Genomic DNA, 17,354 nt, shown 5'->3' with positions numbered 1-17,354 from the left:
TTCAAATATATTATATGCTCTATTTTATTGAATCCTTACAGTAATCTTATGAAGATAAAACACTAGTCACTTAAGTTCCTTCTACTCAAAGCTGAAGTGCATTATAACAAGACAAGTGAAAGGAAATACATCTCTCTACTTTCCATATCTTAGCAAGTGACTAGAGTAGTCTTGGGAAAGCAAGACAGACACTGAATCCATAATGGCTTTTTACACCTGACTGGAATCCAGAAAACTAGCAGCATTAGCTACTATATGATGTTTACAAGCAGGTGAGCAGTACATATTTGACCTCAGAAGACCTTATCAAAGTCAACAGATGACAGCTAAATAAAATCAAATATCTCCAGCTTTCCTTCTTTTACTTATCCTCCAATAACCACTACATAGCTAAAATTAAATAGATGAGAGATATAAGAAGATGATAATAAATACAATTAACCTTTATAAGAATTTAATATCTGCCAGGCACTACACTAAGAGCTTTACATAGATTCCTTTAATTCTCTCAGTAATCCTATAAGAGAGATACTTTTATGACCAACCCTATTTTATGGTTGAAGGAGCTGAGGCTTTAAAAGGTTAAATAACATATTCATGGTGTATAGCCATGACTATTAAGTGGCCATGACATTCCCATGAGATTGATGAAATCATGCATGTGAGATTATATATATATACATGTATAAGTGTATTTGTATTTTTAATGAAGACCAGTAGTGCGGTGGAATAGAGTCCTTTTACAATTTCATTCAGTCAAGATCAGATATGGCTATGAGAATACAAGAAAAACTGATATTTTTCTTTTCTAGTTCTGTTAGATTAATTTTTTGCATAAGAATAATTAAGCTAGATCAGGTTTGGCTGAATATTTCTACAGAATGTACCATTTGGAAAAGAAAGAATTCCTAAAAACAAATGAAGTATTAATTAAAATATAAATAACTAAAAATGAACTTTGAATCTTTAATAAACCATGTTTTGCTTTCATGAGGAATTACCTTTTGATTTTTTTGGAGCCATGAATATATGTAGTTTCTAAGTCACCTTTGTTTTTAAAGAAATGATATCTGTAGGCTTTTCTAAGTGTTTCTATTATGTGTATGTGTGTGAATGGGTGTTTAATGTTTTTACCCAGTAATACAAGCGGTCCCAATTTAATTGTAAATGTGAAGGAACACTAAAACTAGTTTACTAAGTGTAATAATATATTAAAAGTATTCTACAGTTTAAAAGCTTTAGTTACTTTGAACATTGTTACTAGATTTATAAGTGATTATGCCTTTTTGTAGACAAAAGAAAAGCTATAATGTATTAGAAAGTATATGGAATAAACATAATATTTGTTCTAATCTAATTTTCAGGCACATCTCCAGACTTTGATTTGGCTGAAATAACTTATGCCACAGAGCTGTGCGCATGCCTGGAATTGAGAGACACAGGTAAAAGACTCCAAACTGTTTCCTGCCTTTCAAAAACTCCAGGAAACCATCCCTTCAGACTCTGGCATTCTACACATCTCAACAGAGACTTTGCTTGAATGTTTACATTTTCTTCTTGCTGTCCTTCATACCACTATACAGTGTTCACCTTTTGTTAAAACTTAACAATTATCAGGAGTTGAGCTTGCTCAGCAAGCCAGCATGGCTAGGATGAGCTTTGCTTTAGCAGCTTGCCGAATGGTGCTGAGCTTGCTAATGACTTCATTAACTGGGTCTTCCCTACAAAATAGTGAGTGTCCACAACTTTGTGTATGTGAAATTAGGCCCTGGTTTACCCCGCAGTCAACATACAGAGAAGCCACCACCGTCGATTGCAATGATCTCCGCTTAACAAGGATTCCCAGCAACCTTTCTAGTGATACTCAAGTGCTTCTCCTACAGAGCAATAACATCGCAAAGACCGTGGATGAGCTTCAGCAGCTTTTCAACCTGACTGAGCTAGATTTCTCCCAAAACAACTTTACAAATATTAAGGAGGTAGGACTGGCAAACCTGACCCAGCTCACTACTCTGCATTTGGAGGAAAATCAGATTACGGAAATGAACGATTATTGTCTGCAAGATCTCAGCAACCTTCAAGAACTCTACATCAACCATAACCAGATTAGCACTATTTCTGCTAATGCTTTTTCAGGCTTAAAAAATCTTTTAAGGCTCCACCTAAACTCCAACAGATTGAAAGTGATTGATAGCCGCTGGTTTGATTCAACACCCAACCTGGAAATTCTCATGATTGGGGAAAACCCCGTGATTGGAATTCTGGATATGAACTTCAAACCCCTCTCAAATTTGAGAAGCTTAGTTTTGGCAGGAATGTATCTCACTGATATTCCTGGAAATGCCTTGGTGGGCTTGGATAGCCTAGAGAGCCTGTCCTTTTATGATAACAAACTGGTCAAAGTCCCTCAACTTGCCCTGCAAAAAGTTCCAAATTTGAAATTCTTAGACCTCAACAAAAACCCCATCCACAAAATCCAGGAAGGGGACTTCAAAAATATGCTCCGGTTAAAAGAACTGGGAATCAACAATATGGGGGAACTTGTCTCTGTGGACCGCTACGCCCTGGATAACTTGCCTGAACTCACAAAGTTAGAAGCCACCAATAACCCCAAATTATCTTACATCCACCGCTTGGCTTTTCGAAGTGTCCCTGCCCTAGAAAGCTTGATGTTGAACAACAATGCCTTGAATGCCGTTTACCAGAAGACAGTAGAATCCCTTCCTAATCTGCGTGAGATCAGTATCCACAGCAATCCCCTGAGGTGTGACTGTGTTATCCACTGGATTAATTCCAACAAGACAAACATCCGCTTCATGGAGCCCTTATCCATGTTCTGTGCCATGCCGCCTGAATATAGAGGGCAGCAGGTGAAGGAAGTTTTAATTCAGGATTCAGGTGAACAGTGCCTCCCAATGATATCTCATGACACATTCCCAAATCATTTAAACATGGATACTGGCACAACAGTTTTCCTAGACTGTCGGGCCATGGCCGAGCCAGAACCTGAAATTTACTGGGTCACTCCCCTTGGAAATAAGATAACTGTGGAAACGCTTTCAGATAAATACAAACTAAGTAGTGAAGGTACATTGGAAATATCTAACATACAAACTGAAGACTCAGGAAGATACACCTGTGTTGCCCAGAATGTTGAAGGGGCAGACACTCGAGTGGTGACAGTTAAGGTTAATGGAACCCTTCTGGATGGTACCCAGGTGCTGAAAATATATGTCAAGCAGACAGAATCTCATTCCATTTTAGTGTCCTGGAAAGTTAATTCCAATGTCATGACGTCAAACTTAAAATGGTCATCTGCCACCATGAAGATTGACAATCCCCACATAACATATACTGCCAGGGTCCCGGTAGATGTTCACGAATACAACCTAACACACCTGCAGCCTTCCACAGATTATGAAGTGTGTCTCACAGTGTCCAATATTCATCAGCAGACTCAAAAGTCATGTGTTAATGTCACAACCAAAAATGCTGCCTTCGCGCTGGACATTTCTGATCAAGAAACCAGTACAGCTCTTGCTGCAGTTATGGGGTCCATGTTTGCCGTCATTAGCCTTGCATCCATTGTTGTGTACATTGCCAAAAGATTTAAGAGGAAAAACTACCACCATTCATTAAAAAAGTATATGCAAAAAACCTCTTCAATCCCACTAAATGAGCTGTACCCACCACTCATTAACCTCTGGGAAGGTGACAGCGAGAAAGACAAAGATGGTACTGCAGACACCAAGCCAACCCAAGTTGACACATCCAGAAGCTATTACATGTGGTAACTCAGTGGATATTTTGCTTCTGGTAGTAAGGAGCACAAAGACGTTTTTGCTTTATTCTGCAAAAGTAACAAGTTGAAGACTTTTGTATTTTTGACTTTGCTAGTTTGTGGCAGAGCGGAGAGGATGGGTGGATATTTCAAATTTTTTTAGTATAGCGTATCGCAAGGGTTTGACACAGCTGGCAGCGTCTCTAGGCTTCCAGTTTGTGTTTGGTTTTTATTCTCATCATTATTATGATTATGATTATTATTTTGTTTTAGTTGTTGTGCTAAACTCAATAATGCTGTTCTAACTAAATGCTAAATAAAATGATTAATGACAGGTTGGGGTTCCCCTGTGCTTTTACCAGTAGCATGACCCCTTCTTCTGAAGCCATGAGCAGACAGTACCATGTCCTCCAAAAAGCTCACACACAGTTGTGAAGCAGCATTGAACTTTTTGTAGCAATTTGGTCTACAGACTTTTAACTGGAGAAGCTAAGGCTAGACTTGTTACCTTTGTTGAATGATGTTAGTTGACTGTACTGTAATGTTGTATCAACTGAATTGAATGTTTGCTTTTGAACAACGACTTTTTTTTTTTTTTGTAATAGTTAAAAGGCTTAGAACAAGCTAACAGGCAATAGAAATATGTATATCAGATTTTTTAATGTAACAAACTACATGTTAATTGTTACCTTATTCTTTTTATCTTTAGTAGAACACTTTTAAAAGACAATAATTTTGTGTTTAACTCACCAACATGTGGTGTATAATGAAGACAGAACTATATAATAAATTAGTTTTGTTCTGATTTTTTAGAACACTTGCAATAATGTATCATTTATAGTTCTTGCTAGTTGCAGTGGTGATATTTTTCACGTTCCCAAAAACCACCAAAATAAATTACCTATATAGCATGTTGCTTTTTAAAACTAGGCCCTAAAAAGTTTTGAATTCTTTTTCTAAGGGAAGAAATAAATATTTTAATGAAGATATTTTAATGAATAGGATTTCTATATTTTCAATATTACTGACCAGACCTAATGGAAGGAAAAGTTCATTTGAAGAAAAAAGGTATATTACTGTATCCCATGTATAGCTAAACGTGGTAAAAGAGATATATACATTGGATATGTCACATTCCTTTTCTGTAAGGGTCTTGTTAAAATTTGATTTTTTTTTAGTAGTATAATATTCCCCATCAAAGTCTAAAACATGCTGCTATGTAATATTCCAAAATTCATTACATGTTATCCCTCTTTTAACAGCTGTCATTATGCCTAGATCCATATTAGCCCACATATCAGTGGGAAAATATCTGCTGAGACAAGTAAATGATTAATAGAAAACACAACAACTTCTCTACAGTTGGCATTTTTCATCCAAATAATATACAGAAACAGTTTTGCAGAATTAAGTGTTTCACGGGTAATGTATGTGAAATTTAGAACAGAAGGAACTAGATTAAGGTAGGATCCCAGTTCCACAAAGTGGGGGAGGGGGAAGATTTAAAGGTATAGGTGGAGGAAAAAGGACCCACTTGAAAATGCAGGTTGATAAAGCAGAGAAATTTTTTTTAAAGGCTGCTCTAGCTGGCACCTGCTTCCACAGACATGCTATCACACCAGGAACGATGAAATTGTAAAAAGGGACTGAGAGCAAGCAGGTGCCAGCTGAGCAAAAGCAAGGAAAAGGGAGAAAGAAAGTGCAGGCAAGGAAGGATGAAGGATTTCTTTCTTTGTAAAATTCCTTGTTTCATGAATCACTTAGGAAAAAAATCATCACCTTCCTTCCCATTTCTAAGGTGGAGAAAAGAACTTCAAATGCTGAAGCAAGTAAGCTGCACAGAAAAACAATGAGTGTCTGAACCAGGAGCATCTTTTTCCACAGCCTACATCTGTTGTCAGAAAAACCTAGGCCCAGGGAAGAATTGTAACTTGCCCCGGTCAGACTCCTGCCCATTGAGAACTCTGCCATCCATCTGTTGCTCTGGGTCCAGCAGCCTTCTAGGTTGCTGTGCAGAGCTTATCTTTTTCAGTTCTCAACAACTGTTGGTGCTCTTGCTCCAAAAATGCACTATATCCTCAAGGTCTCATTTATTCAGAACATATTTTAGCACAAGGGCAGAGCAGAGGGTCAGGAAAGCTTCTACATTGTGGGTACTGCCGAGTACATGTGGGAAACATCGAGAATTAGAGATGCCTTGGATGCAACCTTGGGCAGGGGTCGGGGTGGGGGGGATTTCCTGTTGGGGATTCTTGTCTTCAAATATCTACAGAGAGTAGTGGACTATCCAAGAAAAACAGTGAAAGGGGAAGGACACCGAAGCATTAGGCCCAGAGCAGGGAGGAGGCATTGTTTATCCCATAAAGCAATGATGTGAACCTGGCACATAATCAACACTCAAATATTAGTGGAATAAATGAAAACAAAAACCAAAAAAACAACCATTTCTCTATTCTGGATATATAGCAATCACCAGGAAATCCAAGTGTTTTTTTGCCAACTACCTTTTGCCAGGCCACTTTGGGGGGGAAAATATCCCTTTTATTCCTCCTCCAATAAAATATTTGAGCTTCTTTTTCCTTGTCCGTGCTACTTGGTTTGGTTTTCAGTTGATAGAAAGCAAAATGGCATAGTACTTTTTTTTCCCTAGCCAAGTATTTCCTCATTTGTACTTAATTTAATTTGATAAGTTCGACAGCGAGTAAAATTAGACATCAAACTAGGTCCTGATTGGTAATGGAGGTTATGTCACCTTTACCAATGAAGTGACTATCATAGGTCACTTTCTAATTTCATATTTTCCCTTTTGCTTCGGGCTGCCCTCAGGGCATATAATGTATCTCTAACCTGATTTTACAAGGTTATTTTTGGATCAGCTTCTTAAAACAGGCATTCCTAAATTTGCCTGTTTAATTAATGAGAAACTGAACTGATGCCATGAATATAAAAACAAATGCAATGTTTGATTATCAAATTTTCTAATTTGGCTGTGTGATTGGCAAAAAGGAGTCATCTCCATTCTTTCACAAACAAACAATACCAAAGTCCATTATTTTCTCTCATGTGGTTTTCTATTTATTCATTCATTTATTTGCCAAGGACACCACAATCAGTCCTTTACTTGGTGTTTGGTTCCTCTCTCTGTATTCATCTTCCAGGGCATTTTCTTTTCTTCATTACTGGAAAAAAACATTACACATCCCTAACACTTTGCCGGGAAAACCATATTTTCTGCCTTTCTATTCACTGATAAGGGGATTTTGACTATTTCTGATGCATTCTGACTACAACTGAATATGCTTTCTTCGTGTCAGTTCTTTCACTCTCATCCTGCTTGCAAATAGAGTTTTTTTATTATTATTCATAAGGGATTACTTGGACGAAAAATGTTTCTTAAAAGATGAATTTGAGAGTCATCATCCATCCAGAGCTCTGGAATGACTTTGGCATAGAATCCCTGCAGGACTTGATCTAATCTGGTGTGGGCATGATTTCTCAGTCCTTCCCCCTACCCCCCTTTGCAGTGATACCAGCACCAGCTCCTTCTCTCTGTACTCCAAGTCAGGAACTTAGGGTATATGGTAAGAATAAGGAGATGGCAAGGAAACTCATTATTTTTGTACCTGCTGTTTCAGCATTGCCCAGCACACGTTAACAGAACTAAATGAGTTTCTTGTATTGTAGAATTCCTCAGAGACTTGATGGTACTAATATTAATTACATAGCATTTCCCACAGCCGTTTGACCATTAGTATATTTCAGGCTACTATTCTGTACTACAGACCCTGAGAAACTGAGGATTTAATTTAATCTCCAAAACAGTCCTGATAAATTGGCTATGATTCTTTGCAATTTACAGAAAAGGCAACCAAGGCCCATAGGAGTAATCATTTGGTGACACCGTACAGTTTCTGTAAGTGGGTGACCATGATGGGGCCCTTCACTTCCAGTTTCCTCTCCATCCATCCAGCACCCTTCTAAGGTGGAGGTGGGAGTATCTATAGAAGGTGAGAGGCTGGAGGTCACAGGGCACCTGGGGAAAGCAGAGTAAGTACATACAGGAGAACTCATGGGAGATAACACTGAAAACTTTCTCTATGTCTTAATGTTCTTCTCTCTTCCCCTTTAAAGATTTATGTGCTGGGAATTTCTAAACTACCCATCAAAACTGTGTTCACATCAGGCTAAATTTTAATTCTAACCTTCAGTTCTCCTATACTCTCCTCTCTGTTACCTGCTCAGAAAATTTGAAAGATTTTGTGGAGGAAATTCCAAGCTCATTCTTTCCTTAGCAGTAAATCATGGAAGGCGTATGTAAAATTAGTAACAAACTCAATGTTTAGCTCCAAAGCTTAAAGGGGGAAATGTGAAATTCATACAACTGGGCAGTTGCAAGGGTGTATATATGACATACCTGGAAACAAATGGCTTTTGTACAATCACCAAGTTTGTGGAGTTGGTGGGATATTTTTATTCAGGGATCTCTCTGTTCCCCAGAAAAAAATTCTATCCAGAGGCCGTAAGATATTAAAAGGATGTCTTTCTTTTTTTTTTTAAATAAATGTGATAGCCCTCCTGACATACTCTAATTTTGTCAGTTACATACCACTTAATATGAAGCAAAACCAGTTTCACTCACTTCATGAAAGTAGCTCTGGGTGCAGAGTGGGTCAGACCATGCAGTCCTCTCCTTTCCACCTTGCCTCCCTCCCTCTCTCCCATAAGATTAAACTGACAAGGTAAATTTCAGCCTGGGCTCTGACAAAATGGTCATGAATTCCTTATAGGGGGGCTGCCCTGAATTACGTAGCATTTTAATGCATCAGTCTGCACCTCAGCCTGTCTTACTAATATAAACAAGACAGGGTGGTCCTGGAGGGAAGAAAAACATATTTACAGTGGTGACTTATGAAAGAAAAAGGAGGGAGAAACATTTTTTGTGTACATAGCCCTCTGCTAGGAACTTCACATAGATCATTTACATTTAATCCTTTTAATTGACCCTCCTCCCCCAGGGAGTGGGTACAGGGCAGGTACCATTGTCCCTCCATTCGAGCGGAGAAAAATGAATACTCAGCCTCAGAGATGCAAGCAATTTACCTGAAATCACACAGCTTGTAAAAGGCAGAACTTAAACTTGAGGTCTATATGCATAAAACTTATTGTTTTTCTATTATAAAATGGTCTGCAGGCTAAATCTGGACCAGGAGTGTAGAACACAGAGCCCAAAAGCCAATCTGGCACTTGAGATAGAAGGAAAAATGGAGCAAAGAGAGGCACTGCCCAGAAGTGAGGACTCAGAGTACAGGGGTCTAATTTAAGACCCAAACCTGAGATCAATATACGGAAACAATAGTAAGCCAGAGAGAGGAAAAAGTAAAGGATTATTTGTGATAACAAATACATACAAGCAAATGGAAGACACTGAAGTTGAAGAAGAAAAAACTGTTTAAAAAAAAGGGGAGGGTAGTCTGGGTAGGGGTGGAACTCAGAGTATGGTTATTTTTATGAAATAGGTATATCCTCATTTTTTTACATGGAGAAACTGAGCCTCAGTTCATCAGTCTTAATTTGAAGTCAAATCTTGAAGCCAAGATTTCAACCCTGGCTGTCAGACTCTAAGGCCCAAGACTAACCACTAAACTGTTTTGTACCTAAAAGGCACCCAGAGGACTGGGCTGGCCATCTCATTTGCTTGATTGATTTAGTTCTTCCCTGAGAGTGAGAAGCAAGAAAAAGGGTAGGTTTCATGACCTTGTGAGGATCTTGCAAGGACCTTCCTACAAAAGGTGTATAAACGTGGGATTAATGCCACAGGCTTTGGTAGGGAGAAAAATTCTGCCTCAGTCTTTTTCTTTTGTAACCATTAAGGTCAGCCTCACATTTTAATCATTTCTCTGACCTGTTTTACACCACATCACCCAGAGCAAAGACTTGTTCTGGTGCTCAGTGTAATCTAATCTTAACTTTCCTGTAAGTCATTCCAGGGGACCAGTGTGTGTGTATGGCGGGGGTGGGGCGGAGGCGAGGGAGGTTTTCAGGGAGGATAAACTCCCTGGGGTACCTTTAAATGAAGAGTTTTATGCCATATCTTTGTGATCTCAATAGCCCTTCATTTTAAAATATATTACTTTCTATCTTATAAGAAGCAAATTGGTTTAAATACCTCCTACTCTACTGATAAAACTATGAAAAAAAGGCCACTATGAATAGTAACTAAAAATGTATGCTCCTGTATTATTTTTCCTCTTGTTAGAATATCACACATAACAATGCTCTATTTCACCAAATTTTATTCTAACTGGCTTAGGTGTACCCCTGCCATCATAAGATAGTTCCTATCTGCCATTCATTTTTAAATGGTATTATTTTTCTTCAATTATGACACTAACATATGTTCACTACAGACAATCTGGAGAAAAATAGTAAGAAAAAATAGTGTTTATCAAAATAACCAAGTGAGATTTTGGTGTACTTTCTTCTAGTCCTTTTTCCCTCTGTGTGTATATTTATATATGTATATATACAATAATTTTAAAAATATACATATTTATGAATATAGAATTAGAATCCTGGTATATATGGTTTTGTATACTGGTTTTTTTTTTTCTTCATGCAAAAAATAAGCATCTTCTCATATTATTTATTAAATTCTCTTGGAAAGCCTGTTGTTAAAGTCTGTATAATCATATGGGTATCCAGTGATTGAAAAATTCCTCCCTTTGGGGGCAATTTACCTCTACTACATCAAGCACTAGGGGCATAAAAATAAGCATCCCATGCCCATGCTCTCCAGTGCACAGTCACAAAGAAAGATGAACATCCACATAAGTGATCACCCAGTATGAGAGCTGCCACCAAGAGGATGAAATCGTGGCATGAAAGCACAGGAAAAAGAACCCTGGTCAGCTGGGGAGCTCAAACTTCAAATCTTACTACCTAAGCTCAGAATTAAAAGATGAGGTGAGGGACTTCCCTGGTGGCGCAGTGGTTAAGAATCTGCCTGCCAATGCAGAAAATATGGGTTCGAGCCCTGGTCCAGGAAGATCCCACATGCCGCGGAGCAACTAAGCCCGGCACCACAGCTACTGAGCCTGCGCTCTAGAGCCCAAGTGCCACAACTACTGAGCCCGCACGCTTAGAGCCCGTTCTCCTCAACAAGAGAAGCCACCGCAATGAGAAACCCGTGCACCGCAACGAAGAGTAGCCCCCGCTCGCCGCAACCAGAGAAAGACTGCGCAGCAACGAAGACTCAACACAGCCAAAAAGAAATAAATAAATTTATAAATTTATTAAAAAAAAAATGATGTGGTGAGCATTCAAGGAGCCAACATTTAGAGGGAGGGTGTTCTGGGTGAAAAGCAAATCCCCATGATCACAGAGCTTCCGATGACATGGAAGAAGGCTTCTCAGAGGAGCTGGGGATTCTGGAGGCATTCTGGCGATGAGGAAAGGGCTACTAAAAATACAGAGTAACTAAATAGGAAGCTGAGGCAGGAGGAAAGTTTTTGTGCAGAGATGAGAAGGTGAGGCTGAGTAATACAAGGGGGCTATGGGCCCCAGAAGGAGCTTTGCTCCCAATTTAATTTCTTTTAGCCATTCCACATAATCCCTGGAGTAGTGCCTTCCTGGTGAGATAAGAGAAGCTTGCAAGAGCAACTTGATAAACCTCCCAAGCCCCGAGGCTTCAACGTGGAATCTCAACTGCGGAAATACATAAAACCTAAGCATTAAACAAATGAGAGATTGCCCTAATTGCATATGTCTACCCATCAGTGGCCTGCAGTTAGTTCAGGTTTCCTTTGGTGATTGTGGTGTCAAGGAAATAGGAAGCGCGTGTTTGGAAGATGGAAACTGATTATGTGAGATCTTAAAGCACAAAAATTCTCTGTTCAACTTGCTCCTTACCCACTAAATACAAATATTTCTGGTTCTCTTGTTTACAAAAAAACCTGATTTTTTAACGTAACAAACTAGGCCTTGGGCTGGGAATAGCAATAAAGAACAAGCCATACTTTGACACATCTACCTCCAGACTCACACACTGCACCCCTCTTTGTTCCCCAAAGCAAAACAGGTCAAAAACACTGTAGTATAACCTAATACAAAATACTTCTGAATCTAGAATCCATTCATATGGGATTTCCTTTGGATTCTTAATGTGATTAATTCCTGAGAATAGAAATTCATGACAGCAAGAAGAGTTTGGTAGAGAAGTTTCATTTTCCTAATTCTGCTCTTAATAAGTATATTAGTGGGACATAATATTTAGCAGTGTTTTTTTCATTGGGAGATTTGTCCAAGCCTATTTTCACATTCCCTCAACTCACCCTCTGAATTATTGGTCTTTCTCTGGAGAAAGATTAAAATAACCATTCTACAGATGTCTTCATTCCAATCTGTTTCCCCGGACAGACAATGTAAGTTATAGTTATCTTCCCATTAGGTACATAAATCGAGACAAGCAGTTTTGTAGACAATAAAAAACACTGGGCAATCCTAAAGTCAATAGCAGTTTGGTGAATGAGTGAATTCATTCACAATTTTGACTCTGGAGTGAAAAATAAGTTTTTGCTAGGAGCAGATTCATCTTCCTAGTTAGATTTTGTTTTGTCTGGTAATAGATTTTTGGACTGCTGCAGGGAGCAAGATGGCATTTGGTTGATTTGGGGAACAGACTGCATTTCTTGTATTTTCTTTCTATTTTTCTTCTGTATTGAGGACTGGGAAACTTTGCCTTAATTTCAATCCAAGTTTCTGGATATCATGCAACCTAGGACATCTGCTTGAGCTGAGCCACTTTTGGTGACCCAGGATTGTTGGGATTTCCTGAACACACCACACAACAGCTTACATTGTCTGGGCATATAGCAACTGTCAGTGGCTTTGGTAGCCTCGAGTACTCCCCATGCAGATGAGTACATATTCTTTATAGTTCAGTGGAGTACACCTTCCCAATTCCCAAACTGTGGAAGCCTTAGTCAAAATAGCATAGCTACCTTTTTGTTTTTGTTTTTCCCACAAAGCCTTGTGCTTTGCAGACAAGCAGAAATTCATATACAATCTCCCTCATGTTTCACAACTACCAATAGGCAGGCTGGGGAAGAGTTTTGTTAAGAGTAATGCCACTAAGGGAGAAATGGAAAGAAAGCCATGCAATGCAGTGACTGTAGAAATGCCAAACAATGGGGACAATGTAGACAGAAAACTGCTTTGGGGCAGAGTGCAGAGAGACCACCACCTCCCTAAAAGCTCTGTACCATGCAACCATGGTAGAAGCAGAGAAAGGACAAAGTTTGCTGAAAAAGAGCCTCTTAAATTGATCTTTTGTGAATCGGTCTCCTTTTCCCTCCTTTTTTCTCATTTTCTCTAAGCAAAGCGCTCTGACATTTCTACAATCACCCCTGGCCCCTCTCTCACTTGGGTTTTCTCCTGGGGAGTGAAGAGAACCTTCTAGCTGGACATAGAAGAGTAGAGGCAGGGTCCTGGTCATTAAGTTATCTTTTAAATCGTGAGACCCAGGGAAAGATACCAACTTGGCCAAATCTCCCCATCCAGTGAGTAGAGAAACTGAAACTAGAACCATGGTCTCCTGAATTTCAGAAACAGGCAAACTTAAGCTTCCCCCCCAAATTTTCCCACCTTGCATCAAAAAGATAATTGTATCAGGCTTATTTCATTTAGTCTGTCAAGGACAAATAATCTGTGGTCATACAGTGTTCTGGTTATGAAAGTCCTGCTTTTAGCTCCTACAATATAGGTGGGAAATTCCTTTCTGTTTTTAACCTCAACACCTTGCCCACATCAACTGCGCTGAGCAAAACCACAGGTAGCAGCCCGGCCCCAAGGCCAATTCTATTCTTGAAAAGAAGCATTTTTTTCAAAATATAGGGGACTTCATCTTTTTTTTCTACCATCTTGAGAAGGAAGAAGATGACAAGACAGAAATAATCCATCATAATCTGTTCAAATAACAAAGCACTCTGTTTCCCATGCAATCATTTTTAACCTGGATCATGAGTGAAAATGGTAGCTATCACAGAGAAAAGAACTATGAATCTGAAAAGATTCAGCTCTCACATATAGAATCCCCAAAACCAACCTAAATTCATGAGCCATAAAATATATCTGACATGTCACCAAATCCTCCCCAGGCTCAAAGTTCAAAGGGTCTTCGAATCTCACTACACACACTTACTGAAGAATTTCGAATTTAGGATGAAATGCGGTCTTCTGATGGCATGATACACATGGTAGCCACAGAGAGTTCCTTTCACTCCACACAGATCCTTTCCCTGAATAAATATTTATTGAGCATCTACTGTGTGCCGGACATGATCACAGGGAGGTTGCATTTACCAGTTAAGGCCAAGCAGCATGCTACGGAGGACTGATGTTACCTCAGAGATGCAGGGGAAAGGAAGAAACACGCTCCAGATCTCAGCCGCCAAAAGGGAGTCCAGAAGAGCATCCTTGATTCAAGTGGCTGCCACTTTCACCTCAGAAAAAAATGTCAACAGGATTTAAAGAAAGGAGAGGTCACTTAGAAGTGTGGGGAGCAGGAAAGGAGGAATTACTTTTGTGGAAGCAGTTAGATAGGAGGCAACATTGTGAAGGGGCATCAGAGAATGAAGAACATTTGAACTCGGGAAAGAGGGGAAGGAGTGAGGAAAAGCATGAGGCAAAAGAAGTCTGAAAGAAAATGTAAATTATGGGGTACTTGCAATAGTGCTTGCAGCAGTAATTAGTTCCATTTGCTGGATCAGGGGAGAGAGGTGGTAAAAATAACAACCTTTTATTGAGCCTTTACAATGTTGTAGGCATAAGAGTGTGCACTTTATATGCATAATTTTAATTAATCTTTAAAACAACCCCCAGGAGATAGGTTCCATTGTTTGCTCCATGAGAAAATAGGTTTGGAAAGATTAAGCAATTTGCCCGAGGTCATCCAAGAGGCAGAATCAGATATTTAATCCCAGAATCTATGCTCGTAACCACAACACTATTCTAGAATTTGATTGTAAGAAAAGTGCAGAGTGAATGCTGAAGACTTTAGCTACAAGTGTTGGGGAGCTGGTGAAGGGTTTTGAACAATAACATAATCAATGTCATTCTTCAGGAAGGCAAAGAGATCCAATAAGCGTCCAAAATATACACAAAAAAGACCTCCTAGAATTTATACAGAGAGTAAAAAAAAAGTACAGCTTTCAAGAACAAAGGCTCTTTCCCAACCTCAACTACCATTAAGGAATTGAAGCAGTCAGCGAGAGTCTCCACCGTTCCCCACCCTCATTTCATGCATAGCTCCAGGTCATCAGACTTTGGGCACCAGAACAAAGGAGGCTGGAGGGACAGGTGACTCAGATCCTCACAGGTGGTTGATGGAAGGTTCAACACACAAATTGCCTCACCTTTTAAAGCTGTATAGAAACAAAAATCAATCACCTATAGAGGTGGTACACCGGTTGGAGATTATCTAGGGCAAATGATTAATCTCAGTGTGTATCCCTACTACCCCCTCACCCCCTTTCTGCCTCAGTAGTATGAACTGTTTGGCTTTTCAAAACTGACAAAAAGAAAAAAAAGGGTGCACTTTTTACAGCAACTTAACACAACAAAATGTGTGTTAAGAATTTCTTCATCAGAAAAATAAAGAGATGAACAAATTACTTTCCAAACTTAAAAAGAATCTATTGATACTTGGTGAATTACCCATTTCAGTGCTACCAGATACGTATGCTAAAGCTCCTTAAGAAGTTCCCATTGATATAGGAGAGACCCACATGTTTGGTATCATGTGTCAACTTATTTATTTCTTGTCTATAATTGGTATCTTTAAAATCACTTTCATGGGAAATTGCCTATTCAGTTATTGGAATTTGAAAGCTCATGGGCAGTTATCTTGGCATCCTGGCATATGTGGTCAAATCCTGTCATAAAGGAACAGGAAGATTAGATCATGGGTTATATAATTCATTCATTCATCACTAAATAAATCTTGATTGAGCCCCTACTATTTGTCAGGCACTGTGCTGGGTGCTGGGGACACAAGAAGAACAAAGCGTACTTGGTTCCTGCCCCCCTTGAACTTTTATGTTCTTGACGGGCAACCAGAGATAAATAAGTTAAATAATTAGTTAATTAATTTCAGCTTATGATAAGTGTTATGAAGAAAATGTAAGTACTGAATAAAAATAACTGGTGTGGGAGAAAGAGGGCGGTCGGTCTGTTCCTCTCCCCCAGCATGGCTACCTACAGTACACTGTAGATCCTGCTAATATGAGAAGACTCAATACCCTGGGTGCTGGCATTACAGCAGGAGCTGACTGTACTCTGATGAGGATGCTTTGTAACTGAAATAGCTCCCTAGCAAAGGAGGCACAGCAGTTTTCAACTGGCATTTCCATTCATCACTGCAGCACTTCTGAGAGGCAAGAGAGAGATTCAAGCCTCATCACCTCTATTTAAAATAAAGAGGAAGGGCAATGACTAGAGAACTACCCCCAGCCAAATACCAAGGAGCAGAGCAGCTGTAGGGTTGATTCAGTGGCTGAGCTCAACTGCCCTGTTCCTAGCTGTTTCCACTAGACTGTTCATTCTCTCCTTCAGTGTAAGTTAGGAACTCACACATGCCTAGAGGTTCTGGAAATAAACCAGCTCAAACTAACTCAGCAAAAAGGGCTAATTTGTTACACCAAGAAAATTGTTCCCAGTAGTCATTAATATGAAATTTGATTACCTAAACTTATAAAATATCCTATGTGAGAAATCTAATAAGTGCAATCACAGACTGAATAATTTTCTTGAATATTTTGCCTGGCTTTTTCCCTCCTTCACAATAACAACAACAAACAAATAATAACCTTCCACTGGAAATTTCTTTGATGTCATAGTCGCCACATCCAGTGGAATGTATTATAAGGCAAAGTCATTATGAACCATACCCAGAAGAAAAGATTCAGTTATTCAAATATCCAAAGGACATTAGAGAATCATAAATGAGTGTTCTGGAAGGGATGAAGAAGAATCAAAGAACAGTTAAAATCTTTAACATTCCAGACACGGTTTGAAGCCAAGAAAAGTAAAATGACTTATCAAAGGTCACACAACTACTGAACCAGAACTCAAATTTCAGTTTCTTGATTCTCAATCCAGTGCTCTGTTGCAGGTATTAGAAACTCTACTCAACAGTCAACACATCTCTGGGACACAGTGAAGACAGAGACAGTGTGGCTTAAGAAAGCTGAGGACATTTTATTTATCTCACAATGTCAACACAGCAACCTGTAGGTAAGCAGGGCAATGACTCAATAACTAAAATGCCTTATACTTTTTACATTAAAAAATTTTTGCCATACTTAAGATATAGACAAAACCGGCGAGAACAGTACCCAAAAATTCCTGGATACTTTTTACCCAGATCCTCCAAATGATAACATTTTACTACATTTGTTTCATTGTCTCTGTCTCTCTCTTCTGAACTGTTTGTTTCTTATAGGACGTTCCTTCATCCTTAAATAATTCAGTGTGCATTTCTCAAAAATAAGAAAATTCTCTTAAGTATTCTAAGCAT

General features: G+C 39.0%; 1 protein-coding gene and 2 long non-coding RNA genes across 8 annotated transcripts in view; 2 read left to right on the top strand and 1 right to left on the bottom strand.

Moving 5' to 3' along the window:
* LOC309607158 overlaps nucleotides 1-17,354 on the bottom strand; it is a 681,872-nt gene that overhangs the window by 335,147 nt on the left and 329,371 nt on the right. The gene's annotated exons all lie outside the window — the stretch shown is intronic.
* The window catches only part of LRRN1 (leucine rich repeat neuronal 1), a 218,014-nt gene that overhangs the window by 31,687 nt on the left and 168,973 nt on the right, over nucleotides 1-17,354 (top strand). For 5 of the 6 annotated variants that reach the window (XM_082345364.1, XM_082345366.1, XM_082345365.1 and 2 more), the window contains one exon: nucleotides 1,365-6,354. In XM_082345364.1, coding sequence (XP_082201490.1) covers nucleotides 1,644-3,794 — 2,151 coding nt within the window. In that variant the 5' untranslated portion in view covers nucleotides 1,365-1,643 and the 3' untranslated portion in view covers nucleotides 3,795-6,354. Of the gene's footprint in view, nucleotides 1-1,364; nucleotides 6,355-16,949; nucleotides 17,072-17,354 lie in introns of those variants that run through there. The other variant, XR_014232284.1, reaches the window with a different exon arrangement.
* Nucleotides 1-17,354, top strand: part of LOC309607164 — a 280,099-nt gene that overhangs the window by 188,185 nt on the left and 74,560 nt on the right. The gene's annotated exons all lie outside the window — the stretch shown is intronic.

This window comes from Balaenoptera borealis (genome assembly GCF_965194805.1).
Source record: "Balaenoptera borealis genome assembly, chromosome: 12".
NCBI classification, from domain to species: Eukaryota; Metazoa; Chordata; class Mammalia; order Artiodactyla; family Balaenopteridae; genus Balaenoptera; species Balaenoptera borealis.
The sequence above is the reverse complement of the archived record's forward strand: the minus strand, read 5'-3'. Positions and strand labels throughout refer to the sequence as shown.